General features: G+C 45.1%; 1 protein-coding gene across 2 annotated transcripts in view; it reads right to left on the reverse strand.

Annotated features, from left to right (window-relative positions):
- Window positions 1–1,162: 1,162 nt before the first annotated feature.
- Window positions 1,163–19,405, reverse strand: part of APM1 (aminopeptidase M1) — a 103,231-nt gene continuing 84,988 nt past the window's right edge. For both annotated transcript variants that reach the window (XM_086503844.1, XM_086503845.1), the window contains 11 exons: window positions 5,159–5,272; window positions 4,896–5,078; window positions 4,506–4,818; window positions 4,304–4,425; window positions 4,106–4,203; window positions 3,544–3,721; window positions 3,346–3,460; window positions 3,191–3,258; window positions 3,044–3,121; window positions 1,664–1,738; window positions 1,163–1,540 (listed from right to left, as the gene is read on the reverse strand). In XM_086503844.1, the coding sequence (XP_086359970.1) occupies window positions 1,355–1,540; window positions 1,664–1,738; window positions 3,044–3,121; window positions 3,191–3,258; window positions 3,346–3,460; window positions 3,544–3,721; window positions 4,106–4,203; window positions 4,304–4,425; window positions 4,506–4,818; window positions 4,896–5,078; window positions 5,159–5,272 (1,530 nt within the window). In that variant the 3' untranslated portion in view covers window positions 1,163–1,354. The remainder of the gene's footprint in view (window positions 1,541–1,663; window positions 1,739–3,043; window positions 3,122–3,190; window positions 3,259–3,345; window positions 3,461–3,543; window positions 3,722–4,105; window positions 4,204–4,303; window positions 4,426–4,505; window positions 4,819–4,895; window positions 5,079–5,158; window positions 5,273–19,405) is intronic.

Here is a 19,405-nt window from a genome sequence, read left to right on the forward strand (position 1 = left end):
AGTCACTCCGAGATCTAGTCATTTTGCCAACAACCTCGTGAAGCGTTGGCTTTACTGAGCAAATTTTACATGCACACCCTCCAAATTCCAAGGAATAATAACGAGTTACTACTGGGAGGGTTTGGTTTGCATATGATTAGGCAATGCAAGTGTCAGAGCGGCACAAGCTCAAACATAGAAGCCCATGCTCACCAATGCACTCATCTTTCAAGACAATGGCAACACATGATTACGTAATAACCATAATCCTGAAGTCACTCCGAGATCTAGTCATTTTGCCAACAGCCTCATGGAGCGTTGGCTTTATTGAGTAAATTTTACATGCACACCCTCCAAATTCCAAGGAACAATAACGAGTTACTATTGGGAGGGTTTGGTTTGCATATGATTAGGCAATGCAAGTGTACAAAATGGTATGGATGGAGAATTGGAAAAAAAAATTCATTTGAGTTTTCACCACAAGCCGTCATTTTCTCGAGCGGGAGGACGAACTTTTGGCTGTTCATTGACTGATTTGAGAGACCAAAGGCACGCTGTTACTGTTTTTGGCTTGAAAATGTGGCTTTTCTTGCGCTTGGATATGCTTTGTTTCAAAAGGCATGTGCACACATTGCTAACATAGTTGGAACTGGGATTAGACCTTTTTTTGAAAAACAAAAAATTTATATTGGATTTTGCTGAATAGAGTATGTACTCTTATTGACTAGTCTGGCCAATTGTTTTTGTTCTTGTAGCTTGTTAGGTAGAATGAAACTAGTATGCTCCAATTTCCATTTCACTGGCCACAAGCTAACCCACTTGAAGATTATATTCATTTTACCAAAGATTCCTATGAATCTGATGCTTCCCCTGTATGAGCAGAGGACCTTACTTCCAAAAAGAACTAGAGCGGATTTGTACTCGGGCCTTTTGACGAACAGGTCATTACAGTCTCAACCCTAACCACATGCACCAAGTCGCCGAAAAAAAGCTTCTCTAGACTCCAAAAAAAGCTGAATTTCTAAATAAACTATATCCAATAACACACTCCAAGGCCCATTTTTCTCATGCTTTTCTAGACCTAAGTCAAGATATATTGGGCACGGAGCTGCAGAATGGAATTTCTTGCACAGTCAGCACTACATGCCTGGTTGAAAAGAAATAAGCTCCTTATTTTAGGATATGAACTTTGAAGCCATGCAACTCTAAATTAAGTTCAGGTTTTTACTTGGACACAAGCATTTAAATTCACATTCCTAAAGCAACAATGCTATTACAAATCTCGCCTGTGAACAAAATCGGCTTCCTTGCTTAATAGCTGCTTATTTACCATTGACACGTCAAATCCTCAAAGCTGCCGTGTCTCTCTTCTACATCAGTAGCTGCGATACGAAAGCTCTCTAATGAAATCGACTAATCCCGGCTCGGTACGCAAGTGGTCCGCCCATTGTGCAGTGATTTTCACACGTTCGATGCTCTGATTTACCGAGCGTTCTATTGCCGGATTGCCATGGTTTGAAAAAAAGCTCTCTATGTCCTTTGCTTTCTCTAGGCTTGAAAACTGCATTGGGCAGAAACAGGTTGGTTTTTAGACCTTGTCTTTGATCACCAATTGTCGAATGAGACTGGTACCGGCCCTTTCAGCAAAAAGGACGCTAATATAAAATCGGCGATCACCACTTACTTGAGATGTTGTCGCCGTGATGAAACGAGTTATAAGGAAACCTCCCCAATTCTTCCATATGAAACTCCAATGCTCCTGCATAGAAAGACGCCAAATCAGCACTCATTTCAGTCCAATAACCAGGTTGAATTTCATCCTTGGACTTTCATCCCCTTCCACAATGCTATCAAAAAGACCCTTAACACGCTCATCAGTAAATTTAAACAACAGTCTCATGGATGAAGCAAGGAGAAATTGGTCACTAATAACTGCACTGCAATTAGTGCTTAAGACCTATGAGACTTCCAAGTTTTATGCCTGTCCTCTACATAATATTATTAGAGAGGCACTAAAGCTGTGCCTTATTTCATGAAAAGGGACATCACTTGTACACACACATGTGCATGCACAAGGATAAAAATGCAAAAACGCTCTAACATGGTGTATGCATGAGCGTGCACGAGTCTTCTATGTGAATGATACAAGAGGTTGAATGAACTAACATGCAAGGATAGCAGAAACAATGGAGTTGGCAATAGCTGATCAATCTCATCTGTCCTCCAACAATCATAGTTGGCAGAAGAGCATAAAAATATTCACAAGCATTATCGGTTTCGGATCTGCCAAATGGTCCAGGACGCCCAGTTTCTCAGGCAAAACTATGCAAACATCAAATCAATGTCCTTCATGTTGACAGTCCCTCGGGAACTCTCAACACAGAAACGGGGTCCGTATATCAATGATGGAGACTCACTCCATATCTATGGGTAATGGAAACTAAGGAAAAATCGATAGATGGCCCTCAGCATTGACCTCATCATTAACTGCACATATCTGCAATAAAGATCAGAAGCAAGCCTCACATTCCTCGTGAATTCAGCAAGGCAGCAAACGATTCAATACTCTCCAAAGAGTAAGATGCTCACCTAACTTCGACCTCTAACATCCACACAGACGTCACCGTAACCAATCTTCATCAGGCAGATGAAGCTACTTCACTGACGCACTATCTTTTTCTCCCAGTACTTAAGATTTTCATTCTTACACTACATATGGCTGGTGAAAGTTGTAAGGCTAATAAACTACCTTTCTGATTGTCAACAGCCCAGTCGGGCCCAATATCCAAAATGCCTTATCATGCAGATCTCTGCCGAATGATTTATTACAATATAGATCCAAGAGTCTTAGCTGTTAACATGTATTCCCACAAGGATACAGAAAATTGCATTTTCTAAGATTCTGACAATCAGCTATACCCCCCTTCAGTGGTCAGCAAATAAATCAAAATCACAATGATTACAATCCTGACGACAAGCTATACCTAGCATGGTTTAGTCACTGATCATGAAATCAAGACACAAAAATTTATACATACTTTCACTAAGGTACTTAGACCATCACCTTGAGCCAGATCCAAGCTGTTTCCCGGCCCTCTAGACTGATCCCTGAGAACACAAAAAAAGTGTCCTGGTTCCGGACCTGCCAAACTTGACCTATGAGAGAGCGTCTTCAGAATTGAAAGCTGAGGACCTGAAGGATTTAAAATACCTCAGATGATATCGAGAAGTCAAGTGCCTCCTTAACCAAAACTGGATCTGGGGAAGAAGCAAGATTTGCTGTACAAGATAATGTCACTAAGTTGTGTGAGAAACCCAACAAAAATCACAATATTTGAAATAAGAAAGTATTCAAGAGAGCAGTACTTAAAACACGGGTCTTCTCTTGGCTGATGCTAGCCTCTCGATACACTTGTAACAGAGCGTCATACCCTCTTCTATCTGCAGATGTAGATCGTCGCATGACGGCTTTGAATGCTGCCTGCACAGTTTATAAAAGCACCAGTAGTGCTCAGTAGCTACTCTAGATATATAGATGCGAACTGTGAAGTCATGGGAACGTACACTTCTTATGTCTGCTGGTAGCAATGGTGTGCCCCTATCTTGCAAGAAAGCATCAAAGCGGCGTGTTGCTTCTGCAACAACTTCCTCATAGTCAAAAGCTATCAAAGCCGCCAGTACCTCCCCTCTCAGCATTGCATCTAAGTGGGTCTCCCTTTCCTTTACATCCCAGCCCAGTTTCCTGCACCCATTAAGAAGAAATACCAAACATGGGTACCCATGGCAATCAAATGAACAAGCGTTTCTCCAGCCAGCTCGCTTATTCTAGACCATCATTAACAAGTAGCAGGCATTTAAAAAGTGAAATACATTGCAACCAATTGAACAAGCACCGGTTTCATCTAAATAAAAACTCAACTGTTATGTGCACAAGATTGCTGAAAAGTTGCACCTGAGAATCCAATGGTCATCCTAATCTTTATAAGTTTTACAGAAATAAAACACCCGCTTTCAAAATACGACTGTCTCATTAGCCCTTTTCGTCTATAAAAGGTGCTTATGTGATCTTTATTTCTGGTCTCAGAGCTGAAGCTGGGACAGAGCTGGAAAGTAGATCCAAACTTACTCTGCAGTATATTGAAGAAGATTGCCACTAAATCGCTTAATGTCAGGAATTGCTTCGGGAACTGCATCGCTGATAACAAGTAGTATCTTGTAAGCTATCTGTGAAGAGCATTGCAAATTGCGCCACAAATTTAGTGCCAGTATTTGGTAGGTAATAAAGAATAAACAAAAGGTAAAAAAGGAAAGAAATAGTAATCACATTAATCAGGCTTCCCAAAACTGTGTAATCAGTCTCCTCTCGAAAAACGTCCATTAAAGATAGAAGACAGGCTAAGGGCTGTTTGCATGCACTACACAGTGCATAGGTATCATCCAAAATGCCTGCATAGGAAAAACATAATGCATGATTGGTTTAATTCCCCAGCCCTAAAATTACTATAACATGGTGCCACTATTCTTACCAAACCTATCAGTTGCCTTCAAGGAGCCAGAAGCAATTGCCGTGCGGAGCCTTGCTGCAAGACCTTCATCATATTGTACACGATAAAAGCTTGCTTGTCCAACATTAATCTTTATCCAGTTTGAGGAAGGTTTCTCATCCGTGATCTCCTTCAACCGCAAGCCATCTTCACTTGCATAGGGTGGCGGCAGTGGTATATTGAATACCTTGCCTCTAACCAGGTATCTTGCAACAGAAGAATACAATCCAAAGCAAATAGTCACAGGAACAACCCATTCGCCACTGCCAGAAACCCCACTTGAAAGATATTGTGACTGCAAAAAGCACAGCATTGATGCATGTTCACATGGTCACATCAACCAACGATCCAAGACGTAGACAGAGTTTGTACCTGTTCAACTTCTAGTGAAGAACCTTTCAATTTGACAACCAATACAGGATAACCCTTTTGCTTTGTCCAGGAGTCCATCAATTCCCTGACTGGTTCTCCAGATGCTTCTGAAAGCGAAAGCCAAAGGTCTTCTGTCCTTGCATTCTTGTACGCATACTTCTTGATATAAGCCATCAAGCCTTTCTGAAATCATAGAACTTCTTCAATTAAAAATCTATATTTGACTAGACTAGAGCTGTTCACTGCCCCACACTTCCACTTACTTGAAAGACTTCAGCACCCAGGTATGTCTGCAACATCCGTATTATTGAAGCACCTTTGTTATAACTAATCGCATCAAATATCTCATCAATTTCTCTTGCATGCCCAACTTCTACCTGTCAAAGGAGGCATTAGTTCAACATTAGAAATATCTATCTATGTTTGCTCTCTCAGCATCCTTGAGCAACATCAAGCACGCCCCCCGAGAGAGCCGACTCTGGAGGACATTGAGACCATACTGCAGAGACCCATAAGAGAGTTCATGGGATGATCACCATTGTATACTTTCTCCATTGTATACCTCTTTAGCCCTCATGTGATCGTACCCCCATATGTTTTGAGATGATATATTATGTGATGCTGATGATAATGATGATGAGGATGTAGGGTAGGATTACATTCTTACCCATTCTAGGTACCCTCATTTATTTTTATTTTTATGTTCCTAGGCATTGTACTAGAGTCACGCATGGATGTACCATTTTGGTCTCATAGGTCATTTTGGCCTTTTGAAGACGTTAATATAACATTTCATCTCTCATTGACATTGTACTAGTCACACATGGATATACCATTATGGTATAATTGGTCATTTTGGCCTTTTGAAGACGTTAACATTTCATATCTCCCTCCCCCCCCCCCCCCCCCCCCCCCCCCCTCTCTCTCTCTCTCTCTCAGCCAGCACAAGAGGTGGGTGTCACCAGCGTGTGACTACTATCTATCCTTTTTGTTGATTTCTTTCTTATTATCTATTTACTTTCACTTTTTGGAAACACCCCTCGGGAAATCTAACTGCCCTGCATTGCATAGCTAGTGTGGATGTCACAAAGTGATGACGTGGCGGACAGCAGAAACCCTAATTTCTGCCAGAAACCCTAAAATTCCTGCAAACCCTAATTTTTGCCAAAAACCCTAAATTCCGGAAATCGCGGAGGCGGATTTTTTTTATTTTTTTTATTTTTAAAATTTGGAAAATGATGAGCGACGCGAATTTTGCTTTTGCTTTTTTTTTATAAAAAAAAGAGAAAAGACTCTCAAGAGAGAGAGAGAACTGATGCTTTTGATTTTAAAAGTTTTTGGGGCTCTGCTTTTGGGCATCCCTTGTAACCTTTAAATTAGTGGTGAGGGCCTCACTTCTCAGAGCATCTGGACGCAGAGTCTGAGAGTGAAACCCTAACCGCTCTCTTGTACTTTGATGATTGATTAATATAAAAAGAAATACCGAAAGGGGCGCCAGTCTTTGGGGCCAATATCTCTAGGCACGGAACTCCGCCGGGCCAGTGCAAATCTATTGTGATCTGTGAATTGTTTTGAAGTGGTTATTTGGTGCTGTCGCGGTTGATTCTTGACTTGGAGTGTCCAAGTTAGTTACAGTGGTATCAGAGCACGGCCGATTTCTCTTTTACGGGAAATCCGATCCCCGAAAAAATTTTTCCGCGGCACCTATGGCTTCAGGCAATGATCAGTCGACTCCCTCTGCATCTGGAGATGCGGGCTGGGATCACAACGAAGATTCAGACAGAGAGTATGGCCCGCCTCGGCCTACTCAGGCGGAGCAAAGAGAGATGGAGCGTCGTCAATTGATTGGTGATGCAACAAAGATTATGCTCAATTTTGCCAAGGACCCGAAGATGGCAAAATATATGAACCAGACCTCTTTGAAAGAGGTACAGATGGAGTGGCAGAGAACCACAACACCACTCCCGAAACCCGCTCTCAAGAAACCTTCTGCCTCCAAGAAATATACGGAGAAGGAACTGGAGAACGTGGTTGATGCACGGATTGCTCAGCTTTTCGACGTGCAAAAGAAAGGCAAAAAGCACGGCAAAAAGCAGAACAAAGGTACTGACTTCCCGGGATATTTGGGTCGTCAGTCGACATTCGACAAAGCAAAGAAACGGAAGAAGCGTGTTCGATTTGAAGGAGTACCCAGTTCTTCTTCTTCTTCTTCTGACAGTTCTTCTAGCTCCTCGGATTAGAGCGAAGAAGACATTAAAAAAAGCAAAAAGTGAAGCAAGACACAAAGCTTCGGAAAGGGCAAGAAAAAGACAAAGAAGGCTACATCTCGCCCAGAGATTGACAGTTCTACTGAGGACTCGTCTACTTACAGCTCAGACTCCGATGACGGAAAGTTTTATGCGAACAAGAAGAATTTTTTTTACAAAGCCAACCAGTATGACTTTCTCGAAGATAAAAGCAAGAAAGTCCGAGAGTTTAAGGAAGGTGGCCACTCGATCAAGTTTGATACTTTTGAGGATACTCAGATGCTTCGAAGGCTTTGTCTTTTATACAGCAGTTTGACATCGCTTTCGCGGGAGGACGCTATTCAGAGCACTCCAAGATTCGGAGAGCTGCCTCTTACTTAATGGGGAATGCTCGTACTTGGTGGTCCACGCTTCTATTAAGCAAGACTGTGCCAGTTACATGGCTGAAATTCAAGAGGCTTTTTATTTCTTCTTGGTTGACTCAAGAGTTTGAGCGAGATATACGAGCTGCTTGGAACCATCTCCGGATGACCAAGAGCGATACAGTGAATTCTTATTGTGAAAGATTCTGGAGCTCTTTTCTACCCGCCTCTTCATTCAAGAAGATCTCGTTCAGAGAACAGATTGAGCGGTTTACCTTGGGTCTACCTACAGAGATCCGAGATCACTGCTTGGAACAGAAGTAGGCTTCTATTCAGGAGTTGATGAGTCATGCGAAGCGGGGCTTTGCCATTCACTCTGGCAGTCTGACCTACCCCACAGATGAGGCCATGACACAACGAGCCGAACAGACTTCTAGGAATGAAAGTAGAATGAAAAAGAGCAACCCAGAGAAAAAAAAGGATGCACGACCCAAGCTTACTCCTGAGGAGAGAGCTCGCTTCATCAGAGAGGGGAAGTGCTTTGGATGCGGGGAACATGGACATATTTCCGCAAAGTGCCCTGATAAGGCACAGAAAGAACAGAATGATAAAGACGACGACAGGTCTGAGAGTTCGAGAGCAGCTGAGGAATATGGCAGAAAAGGCAGATAGAAAAGCAGAACTGGTACCACATGGTGTGGGACCTACACCGAATCTAATGAATGAAACTACAAACTTTGCCGCTTTTGGGGCAAAGTGAAGGATCAAGAAGCTCTTTTGAAGGAGCCAAGGCCAACTTCTTTTCACTTGGAATTGGCGGCTCGATTTGGAACTGTGCCCGACAGACTGACGCCACAGGCGGAGGTAGTTCGAGTGGCACCCGGATGGGATGTTGCCATTACACCGAGCATTGGCAAACTTCGTTTGCAATGACAGGGGTGTTCAGGGCACGTGAGTGACGTTCTACTCGGGATCCCTTGGTACCACAAGAACTACGCCGTGGTTGACTACCGGGCCGAGAAAGCGACTTTGATAAATGAAGGGCTTAGAGATTGTACTTGATGAACTTCAGTTTTCTTACTCATTCTTTTGGGAGAACTGAACGATGGATAAAGGTTGAATATGTTTTGACCTGAAGAAAAGAACGCCAAGATTTTTTTCTCCACGCTCATGCCGATTGCTTTTGAGAGGGCCTGAAGATCATACCATTGATCTGATATCTGGAAGCACGCCACCGAATCGGCCACCTTATCGTGTGAGCCGAGTACAGAATGAAAAGATTATGAACTCAGTGAAAGACCTCTTGGAAAAGGGTCTTGTCCAGCTTAGTACTTAACCGTATTGCTCTCCAGTGTTGTTGGTTTTGAAGAAAGACAGATCTTGGAGAATGTGCATCGATTGTAACACTCTCAACGAAATCACCATCAAGAACAGATTTCCGATTCCTAGGATCGATGATATACTCGACAGGTTACAGGGATCCTCGTGCTTTAGCAGGATTGACTTGAAGAGTGGATATCATCAGATCAGGATAGCGCCAGGAGATGTCTACAAGACAGCTTTTCGGACGACTTTTGGGTTATTTGAGTTTTTGGTGATGCCTTTTGGCTTAACCAATGCTCCTGCGACATTTAACCGGATGATGGACAGGATTTTTCGAGAGTACAAGCTATTTGTTGGCACTTTCTTTGACGACATCATTGTTTTCTCCAAGAATGAGGCAGAACACAGAGATCATCTGCTTCAAGTCTTTCAGGCATTACGAGATCACACGTTAGTGATTAATGCAAAGAAAAGTGAATTTTTTCCTACCAGAGATACACTTTTTGGGACACATTGTGTCAGCAGCAGGAGTGCAAATGGACCCTGCCAAGATAGAGACTATCCGTGATTGGCCCGATTTGAGGAATGTCCATAAAGTTGGAAGCTTCTTGGGACTATGTTCGTACTACAGGCGGTTCATACGAAAGTTTGTACAGGTTGCTTCCCCTTTGCATACCTAGACACAGAAAGGAGTACCTTTTTCGTGGGGACCCACAGAGGTGACTGCCTTTCGGACATTGAAAGAGAAATTGACTACCGGACCTATTTTGACTTTGCCGGACTTGCAGAAGTCATTTGAAGTATTTTGTGATGCTTGTGGTCGTAGTCTGGGTACGGTCTTGATGCAAGAAGGCCATGTCATAGCTTACGAGAGCCGTTTGTTCTCTAGGCCGGAGATGACAGCACAGATCTATGGGAAAGAGCTTTTGGCGGTTATCCACGCTCTTACTCAGTGGCGGCATTACCTACTCGGAGCGGATTTTACTGTCTTTACAGACCATCAGAGTTTGCGCTACTTCTTGTCACAGAAGCAGCTTTCGGAAAAGCAGATGCGGTGGGTGAACATCTTGTCACAGTTCCACTTCCAGATTGTCCATGTGCAGGGACAGAAGAATGTGGTGGCAGATGCTTTGTCTCGAAAACCATTGGTTCTGGCTATTTCCGCGATACATCATAGGAGCTTCGAGGATATGGTCGATCAGTGTGCCACAGATACAGATTTTGCAGATATTTTCACACGGATACGGGATGGGGAGACAGTAGCTGGATACTCCCTTCGGGAAGGCTACTTGATGAAAAAGACTATGTTGTGCGTTACACAGCCGTTGAGGGAAAAGGTTATGACTGATTGCCACTGTCCACCTTTTACGGGTCACCGCGGCATTGCTACCACCATGAAAGGGGTAGAGAGAGATTTCTTTTGACGGAGACTGAAGAAGGATGTGGAAGAGTTTGTGCGCAGTTGCTTGGTATGCCAGAAGGTCAAGTTTGACAGGCATAAGGCACAGGGATTATTACAGCCTTTACCCATACCCACCCGCCCCTGGGAAAATATTGAAATGGATTTCATTTTTTTTGATCTCCTGAGAATACAAAATGATCACGATGATTTTCCGATTACATGGCACGCCTGAGACGATTGTCTCCGACAGAGACCCCAGATTTATGAGTTTGTTTTGGAAGGCAATTTGGGGAACATTGGCACGCGGTTGCAGTTCTCGTCATCGTTCCACTTGCAGACTGACTGGCAATCTGAGATTGCCAATTCAGTGATTTTAGATTTATTGAAGTCTTGTATCTCGCATCAGAAGACTCAATGGGAAAAGAACTTACCTTTGGTGGAATTTGCCTACAATAACACGATACACTTTTCGACGGGGAAGACGCCATGTGAGATTGTTGAAACTGCTGGTGAGGGTTCCATCCTTCCTGAGCACGAAAGATTAGAAATTTGAAGCAGATGAATATTCGCGAGATTTGGATACGGCTTTTGCCAAGGTTCGCGAGACTTTGCAGGAGTCTCAAGAACGACAGAAAAAGGCAGCGGATCGCCATCGTCGCGACTTGAAACTGAAGAAGGATGATTGGGTGCTCTTACTTTTGAGAAGGCACGTCTAAGAAAGAAAAAGGGAAAGGAGAGGCTTTTTCCAAAGCTTAGTATGTGATACTACGGACCTTTCCAGATTACTGACAAGATAAATGATGTCTCCTTCCGATTGAAACTGCCAGATACTTGGAGGATTCACAGTGCATTGCATGTGAGTCTCTTGAAACCCGTTAAGGGTGATGTGCCTGATGATGGGGAGCCTGATGAGCAACCCAAAGTGGAAGAAAACGAGGAGATCCTTGTTCCTGAACAGATTTTGGCACATAATGATACGAAGAAGGGTAAAGTCCGAAGGCGGGTTCTTGGTTAAGTTCAAGAACTTTCCTGCATTTGATGCGAAGTGGATGGAGGAGGAGGACCTAGCAGATACTCCTCGGATTGTGAAACTTTACCTCGATGTTTTGGTTTAGCATAGTCTACTCCAAACGGAACCCAGAAACTCAGCTTGGCCGAAGATCTGGTGCAGTGGGATGCACAAGAGGGGAGTTACTCTGCTCCTTTGTCAACAGATGCCTCGATTTTGATACTAAAGTCACTGATGTCTCTTTGAGCTTCAGGGATACTGAGAGCTGACAGTATTCTGTTGGATGACTTTATGAAATGGAATTCCTGATTATGATACTGATTTGTTCTTGACTTCTTGTGAGTGCAGGAACTGATAGACGAAATGACTGCAGCATTTTGGTCTGATTGATCTCGAATAGACATGGTTGCAATAGGGGTTAGTCAATCGGACATCGATGAGGTCCCGATTGGACCTAGATGTGATTGCTAGCTACTTTGCCGATAAATCATGGTCTAAGATCCGAATGAATGTTGAATGTCATGTGATGTCCTGTGATGTCTGGTGATGTCCTGTGATGTCGTGTGATGTGACTGTCGATTTTGTACATATGCTAGATGTGTGTTCCTAGTACGTAGGTACTAACAGTCAGTGTCTGCTAAGACGGTTTATGGCTTTTGTTGGTTTTGCAGGCGTAATCGCGGTCGATTACAATGCTTTCAAGAGGGGGGTATGTCACAAAGTGATGACGTGGCGGACAGCAGAAACCCTAATTTCTGCCAGAAACCCTAAAATTCCTGCAAACCCTAATTTTTGCCAAAAACCATAAAAAAAAGAGAAAAGACTCTCAAGAGAAAGAGAGAACTGATGCTTTTGATTTTAAAAGTTTTTGGGGCTCTGCTTTTGGGCATCCCTTGTAACCTTTAAATTAGTGGTGAGGGCCTCACTTCTCAGAGCATCTGGACGCAGAGTCTGAGAGTGAAACCCTAACCGCTCTCTTGTACTTTGATGATTGATTAATATAAAAAGAAATACCGAAAGGGGCGCCAGTCTTTGGGGCCAATATCTCTAGGCACGGAACTCCACCGGGCCAGTGCAAATCTATTGTGATCTGTGAATTGTTTTGAAGTGGTTATTTGGTGTTGTCGCGGTTGATTCTTGACTTGGAGTGTCCAAGTTAGTTACAGTGGAACTGTCCAGAGGGAGTCCAGGCCTGAGGGCAAGACAGCACTAAGGTTGGACAAGGACTATGGTTAGCCAAGTGGGTCATTGACTAGCCAAAGTGGAATCCTTTGCTACAGAGGCTACATTTCAGTTCTGGATGTGGCCGCAGTGTACAAAGAGGGTCGGATGACTTAGAAAGATACAATGGCAGTATCTCCTAAAATTTAGGGAACTGCTATTTTGGGACCTGAAAATGTCTTCGCGTCATTACGTGCAGTTTGACATGGGGATCATTTTGTTACTCTGTGGCCAAGTCAACAGAGGCTGCAGGTGAGATATTTTTAGACCCAAGGGTCTAAAGCGGGAAAATGCACAAATGAGTGACACTTGGCACTTTGAGGCCAGTTTACTACTTATAGAGAAGGCAAAAACGTGATTTATAGATGGGAGGCTCATTCTGCAAGTTCCTGTCACAGGTTAAGAGCTATGGAGTGCTTGCTTTCCCTCTTATGCACAATGCGGTGCCAGGAGTGATGCCCTGCACGCTACGCACTGCCCTCTCTCTCCCCTTTGGCAGTATGTTATGCCCCTCTAGTGGGCTCTTCATTTGACCAATGTACAGTTGTGTGGGTTCATGCGCGATTGCCGAGGCAAGAGCCTCTTGCACAGGTACTGGATTAGCTAGCGGCTAATCCCCCGCAGGTACAAGTGATTCGGAGAGGTTTCACGCTCGAAATCTCGTCCGATTCAAAGGGCAAGTAGCCCTATAGGTGCGAGAGCTCGAGGGCTTGCTACGGATGCGACCGGCACGCGAAACGGAGCCCGAAACAGTAAATTACAGCCTGCTGTGTATTTTTGCAGGTTTAGGGTTTTGGCCCTAAACGGACCCTAATACCCCCAGGAGGTTCGGGGACGCAAGGGGACCGCTGTACAGGCAATCTGGAGCATTTTCAGGGCTGAAAACAGAGAATTCAGCGTGCTGCAGATTCTCGCCAGGTTTTGCAAAGTGCCCGTATGCGTCGGGAAGGTCAGTAAATGCGTGGGAATACTGACTGTGAGGGGTCCTAGTACAGTTATGCTGCCGAAATCGGGCAAGAACAGTCAAAATTCAGCCGAGTTTGTGCGGGGCAGCTTGTAGGGATCCACAGCGTTTATTCCCTCTTTTGAACAATAAAGAAATACCGAAAGGGGCGCCTAAGTTAGGGGCCAATCTGGTGTCGGTCTTCTCATACAGGTGCATTCTAGCATCTGTATCCCATTCCCCTCTCTTGTGTCACTATAGCGTAGGTATAATAGACGACTAATAATGGGTGAAAGCTAAATCAAGGTTTGAAGTAAAGTCTACCGCCCTTTTTGGATTGAACAGGCCGGTACCAGTGGGCACGAAGATGGCTTTCTATAGAGAGCATCTTCTCCAACTCACGGAGGACGGTTTTGTGACTAGGTCTGCATACATAAATACACACTTATCTCATGGGATACAGTGTGCTTTTGGGCAGATACGCACATCCTCACATAAGCTTCAGATTGAGACAGGCCGATTTCGAGGGGTACCAACAAAGGCTAGGATATGTCATTTATGTCGCCTAGAGCCAGAGATAGAGCTGCACTACACATGTCACTGCTCGGTATACTACGAGATACAAGGCCGCTTCCACTGTTTGTTCAAGGAGAGGGTTTTGGACCATTTTCTAGAGTCATGAGATACGAAGATCAGAGATGTCTTGGATTGTTTCTACTAGAGCTGCGCAGACATAGAGAGAGCTTGTTGAGGACACCATGGGAGAGCCAGTCTTAAAGACCGATCACAGACTTCTTTACACCAGCCAGGGGACAGCCAGAGGAGGAGTCATCACAGCAGACCTCAGATCCCACCCACACCTAAGGTACGCGGATCGATCGAGCCATTGAGCTAGGCAAATCCAGGCGCCCGCGACCATGGGGGGCCTCACATCATCGACGGAGGTGGCAACAAAGGATCCAAACCATCCTAGCTTGACATGCGAGACGACCAATCAGAGTATTGACCATGGAGGATATTGATGAGATTCAGCAGCGACCGATGAGGGATCTCATCTGATGATTTATATCTCATTTGATCAATCTTTGTTTCAGCTTTGTATCAGCTAACCCATTATATTAGCCCTCACCCCATCACCCCTCTCCACCTATTTTGTTTCAGTTTCAGTTTTTCAGTTCTTTGTACTTTTTGTACTCAGACTATAACAAACTTGGACACCCCAAGTCAAGATTCTATCGCGACACAGCCGAGATTCACTTTCAAAATAGTTCACAAAAGACGACACGGCCCAGCGTAGTTCCGTGCCAAGAGGTATTGGCCCCAAAGACTGGTGCAACAGTTCACAAAAGACGACAACGCCCGGCGTAGTTCCGTGCCAAGAGGTATTGGCCCCAAAGATTGGCCCCCCTTTCGGTATTTCTTTTTATATTAACCTTGGTGCAAAGTACAAGGGAGTCTCTGGGATCTCACACTCAGCGTCTGCGTCCAGATGGCCTGAGTTATGAGACCCAAGAGAGCTATTTATTATTACAAGGGATGCGCAAAAACAGAGCTGTAACAAACTGCGGACGTGTCAAAGCCTAAAGAATGGAGCCAACTTACAGATGTGGCCGAGGGACCTAAACCCTAATTTCTGCTAGAAACCCTAACTACCCTAATTCTGAAACCCTAACCCTAAAACCTGCAAACCCTAATTCTGGAAACCCTAACCCTAAAACTGCAGAAATCCTAACCCTAACCCTAAGGGCAGCAAGCGGATTTCCGTGATTTGCGTTGGCTGGTGACGTGGCAGGCTGTACGGATTTCCATGATTTGCGCTGGCAGCTTCTGGCATTGCTTTTTGGACCAGATGCTTTTATGTTTGAAGGCTTTTCACTGTAATTGCTTTTTAAGCCAAGGGCCTTTAAATATGAGGTTAGGGCTTGTTCTCTGGCATGCTTCCTGGCGAAGGTGCAAAGTCTCGAGTACCGGCTTGTATTGTGTTGATGCAATATAAAGAAATACCGAAAGGGGCGCCAAGGTTTGGGGCCAATACTCTCTGGGGTGGAATTCCACCACTCCGTGTCACGTGTTGTCTCTCTCTCTCTCTCTTTCAGTTCAGTTGTTAAGGAAGTGCTAAAGGTATGTTCAGTCTGTTCTTTTCTATTGGCACGTGGTGCCCGTCTTGTGACAAGAGCCCCAAAAATCTTAAAATCAAAAGCTCTTAATCTCAAAAGAAATTGTAATCCAAAAAAATTAGACAGCGTAATTTACAAACGTCCATACACTGCCACGTCAGCATGTCAGCGCGAATTGCGGCGATCCGTACGGCCTACCACGTGTCAGCTGTCAACGTGATTTTTAGCAGATTTTCCGTTGCAGCCTGTCGACGCATTTCTCAGAGTGTTCACGGACCTGCCACGTTACCAGTTTGTGACATACCCCCCTTTTGAAAGAATTGTGATCGCCTCGATTACGCTTGCAAAACAGACAGAGGCCATGAACTGTCTTAGTAGACACTGACTGTTAGTACCGACGCACTAGACACAACACATCTAGCACTTGTACAAATCAACAGTCACAAATCGACAGTCAGATCACTTGACATCACATGACAAATTCATTCCAAATCTCAGACCACGATTATTTGGCAACGTATTTAGTAATCGCATCTATATCCAATCGGGACCTCACAGATGCCCGATTAACTAATCCTTATTGCAATCATGTCTATGTCGTCATTTCGTCTTTCAATTCCTGCACTCTAACAAGTCGAGTAACATCAATCATTTTCATTTTCGGGAATTCCAGTTCATAAAGTCATACAGCAGAATATTGTCAGCCAAGCAATATCCCTGAAACCCAAAGGGACATCAATGATTCTATATCAAAATCAGGGTAATCTGTTGATAAAGAAGCGGAGTGACACTCTTGTGCAAGCCCGCTGCACTAGATTCACCCATGCTGAAATCGGGGTTCTATCGGAGTAGACTATGCTAAACCAAATGCTTCAAGGTAACGTTCCAAAATTTGAGGAGTATCTGCTAGGTCCTGTCACAAGACGGGCACCACGTGCCAATAGAAAAGAACAGACTGAACATACTTTTAGCACTTCAATAACAACTGAACTGAGAGAGAGAGAGAGAGAGAGAGAGAGAGAGAGAGACGACACGCAACACAGAGTGGCAGAAATCCACCCCAGAGAGTATTGGCCCCAAACCTAGGCACCCCTTTCGGTATTTCTTTAAATTGCATCAACTCAGTACAAGCCGGTACTCTAGACTCTGCACCTTCTCCAGGAAGCATGCCAGAGAATGAGCCCATGGCCTCATATTTAAAGGCCCTAGGCCCCAAAAGCAGTTTACATGAAAAGCCTTCAAACTCAAAAGCATCTGGTCCAAAAGCAATGCCCAAAGCTACCAGCGTAAATCACGGAATTCCGTACATTTGCCACGTCAGCATTGAGCGCAATACGCAGAGCGTCCGTACAGTTGCTACGTCATCAGTTTTTTTGCGCGTCTTGGGGTGTGTGTGTGTGTGTGTGCGTGTGGGTCCTGCTTTATTTTAATTCCTTTGTCACTGGGGCCCCATCGGACGTGGTCCCCATAAGTTGGTAGGACTTCTTCTTCTGTTACTTGTTCTTCTTAGGGTTTAGGCCCCTCGGCCGGGATCTGCAAGTTGGCTCCATTCTTCAGGGCTTTGACACGTCAGTAGTTTCTGACATCCCCCCTTCTTGAAAGAAAGTAATCGTCCGCGATTAGAGCATATCTGCAAAACAACTCAAGTTAGCTCAAAAATTTTTCAAGGGACAACCATTTTGCTCTTTTTTTTGTTAAGGAGTTGGCTTCTCCTTTCGGCTCTTTTTATCAAGGAGTTGGCTTCTCCTTTCGGCTCTTTTGATCAAGGAGTTGGCTTCTCCTTTCGTCAAGATCGAAACTCTTGAAATTCCGACGTAGTAAAATTAGCCGTCACACCCAAACCGCACTGATCCTCCACGAGTGATGCACTAAAATTACATATCCAGGCAATCTCATCCAATTAGGAATATTCAGTGGTTGGCGTATCACAATGCAACACAAATGCTCACATATGCATGTTACAAGACATAGAAACATAAAGCCGCCGATGAACACTCTCCCCGCAAATAACCATCAAGGTCCGGACCATAAGTTCAACGACTCCCTCATCACTCCTCTCGCAAATAACCTAAAAAGGTCCGAGCCATGAGATATAGAGGTCTTTTACAACCAAACGCCCCCCAGACCGCAGCCTGCGTCGTTTGGAGGTGCTGAGAGTAACCACTACTCAGACTTCTTAATACTCCCCCCATAAATAACCACAAGGGTCTGGGCCATGAGTAAAAACAACAATTTTCAATCATTCAATACTCGGCGCGCTCGATTGCAGAGTCTCTTCTTCGTCCGCTTCTTCGCCACAGCAGTAGACACAGATGGAGGCTCCAGCTCCGCCACCGAGGGACTCGTCCGAAGCCCCCGAAGCCCGACCCCGCTGAGCCCACCATTCGAATTGCTCTTTCACCAACAGAGCAAGCGAGCCTAGCCGCAGAGGTATAGCGCTTGCAGGCGACTTTTGTCATCTGCAAGATTCTCGGCACCCGACCTAGCAAAGGAGAGCTGCATGACCTTCTTCAAGCCCGCCTTCTTGCCATAGTAACAGGGAATGGCCATTTTGAGGTCTCCGTTCCCCGTTCCCATTACAAGTTCCCGTTCCGAGTCCCCGTTCCGTGTTTCAAACGTGAGTACCCGTAACAGGGAATGGCATTTTGTTCCGCGTTCCCGTTCCAGTTTCCCGTTCCTGGTAACTATGCAAGTTCTCGCAGAGGTGGGCAAGATCTTGGACGTAGAGATACTCGGACGAGGTTACTATCAGATCGAGTTTGAGACCTCCGAGATGGCGTCCAAGGTCATCGCCATGAGTCCATTGACCATCCGAGCAGCACGAGCCCACTTTCGACAGTGGAGACATGGTTTCGACCCTACTTCGGATGTTCTAGTAGAGGAGGCAGACATCCCCATCTCCGTCTACTTTCCAGGTTTGCGGAGGGAGTACTTACCACTTTTTTCCAAGATCGGCTCAGCCATTGGGACTGTGCTAGAGTCACCTCGCTCGGCAGCCTCAGTAGCTACGAAGGCGGCTCGCATTCCCTCAATTCACGTTTTGGTCAGAGACACTCACACGCTCCCGAAGGTTATTCTTCTGCCTCGGGTGAGTGGGGGTTGGTTTAGATAGAGTGTGGAGTATTCGGGCCTCCCGAACCACTGCTTCATTTGTCGACAGATGGGCCATCTAACGAAGGCCTGTCCACGGAGGAGGCCTCGACCTACACCACAGCCTCAGCCCCAGTCTGCAAGGGCTGGCCAGAAGACACAGACAGAGACACAACGCACACATACAGAGCCAGCCTCTGAGCTTGGGGCTCCAGCAGAGGAGGGATGGCAGCAGGTCCGTGGCCGACGACGACAGGGGCCACAGCGACAACCTGGCACTCAGAGTGGTCCTCAGGCACCTACTCAGCAGCAGTGGGTTCCCACGGGGAACCGGTTTGGTCCTCTCAAGCAGGATGAGGTCCCTGCTCCAATCCCCACCCCAGCTTCACCCTGGACAGCCCCTCCCCTCCCCCCCCGTCACCAGCGTGTGACTACTATCTATCCTTTTTGTTGATTTCTTTCTTATTATCTATTTACTTTCACTTTTTGGAAACACCCCTCGGGAAATCTAACTGCCTTGCATTGCATAGCTAGTGTGGAACTGTCCAGAGGGAGTCCAGGCCTGAGGGCAAGAGAGCACTAAGGTTGGACAAGGACTATGGTTAGCCAAGTGGGGTCATTGACTAGCCAAAGTGGAATCCTTTGCTACAGAGGCTACATTTCAGTTCTGGATGTGGCCGCACTGTACATAGAGGGTCGGATGACCTAGAAAGATACAATGGCAGCATCTCCTAAAATTTAGGGAACTGCTATTTTGGGACCTGAAAATGTGTTGACGTCATTATCTCCGGAATGAC

Source organism: Adiantum capillus-veneris, chromosome 28 (assembly GCF_014529385.1).
Source record: "Adiantum capillus-veneris isolate H3 chromosome 28, ASM1452938v2, whole genome shotgun sequence".
Taxonomy (NCBI): Eukaryota; Viridiplantae; Streptophyta; class Polypodiopsida; order Polypodiales; family Pteridaceae; genus Adiantum; species Adiantum capillus-veneris.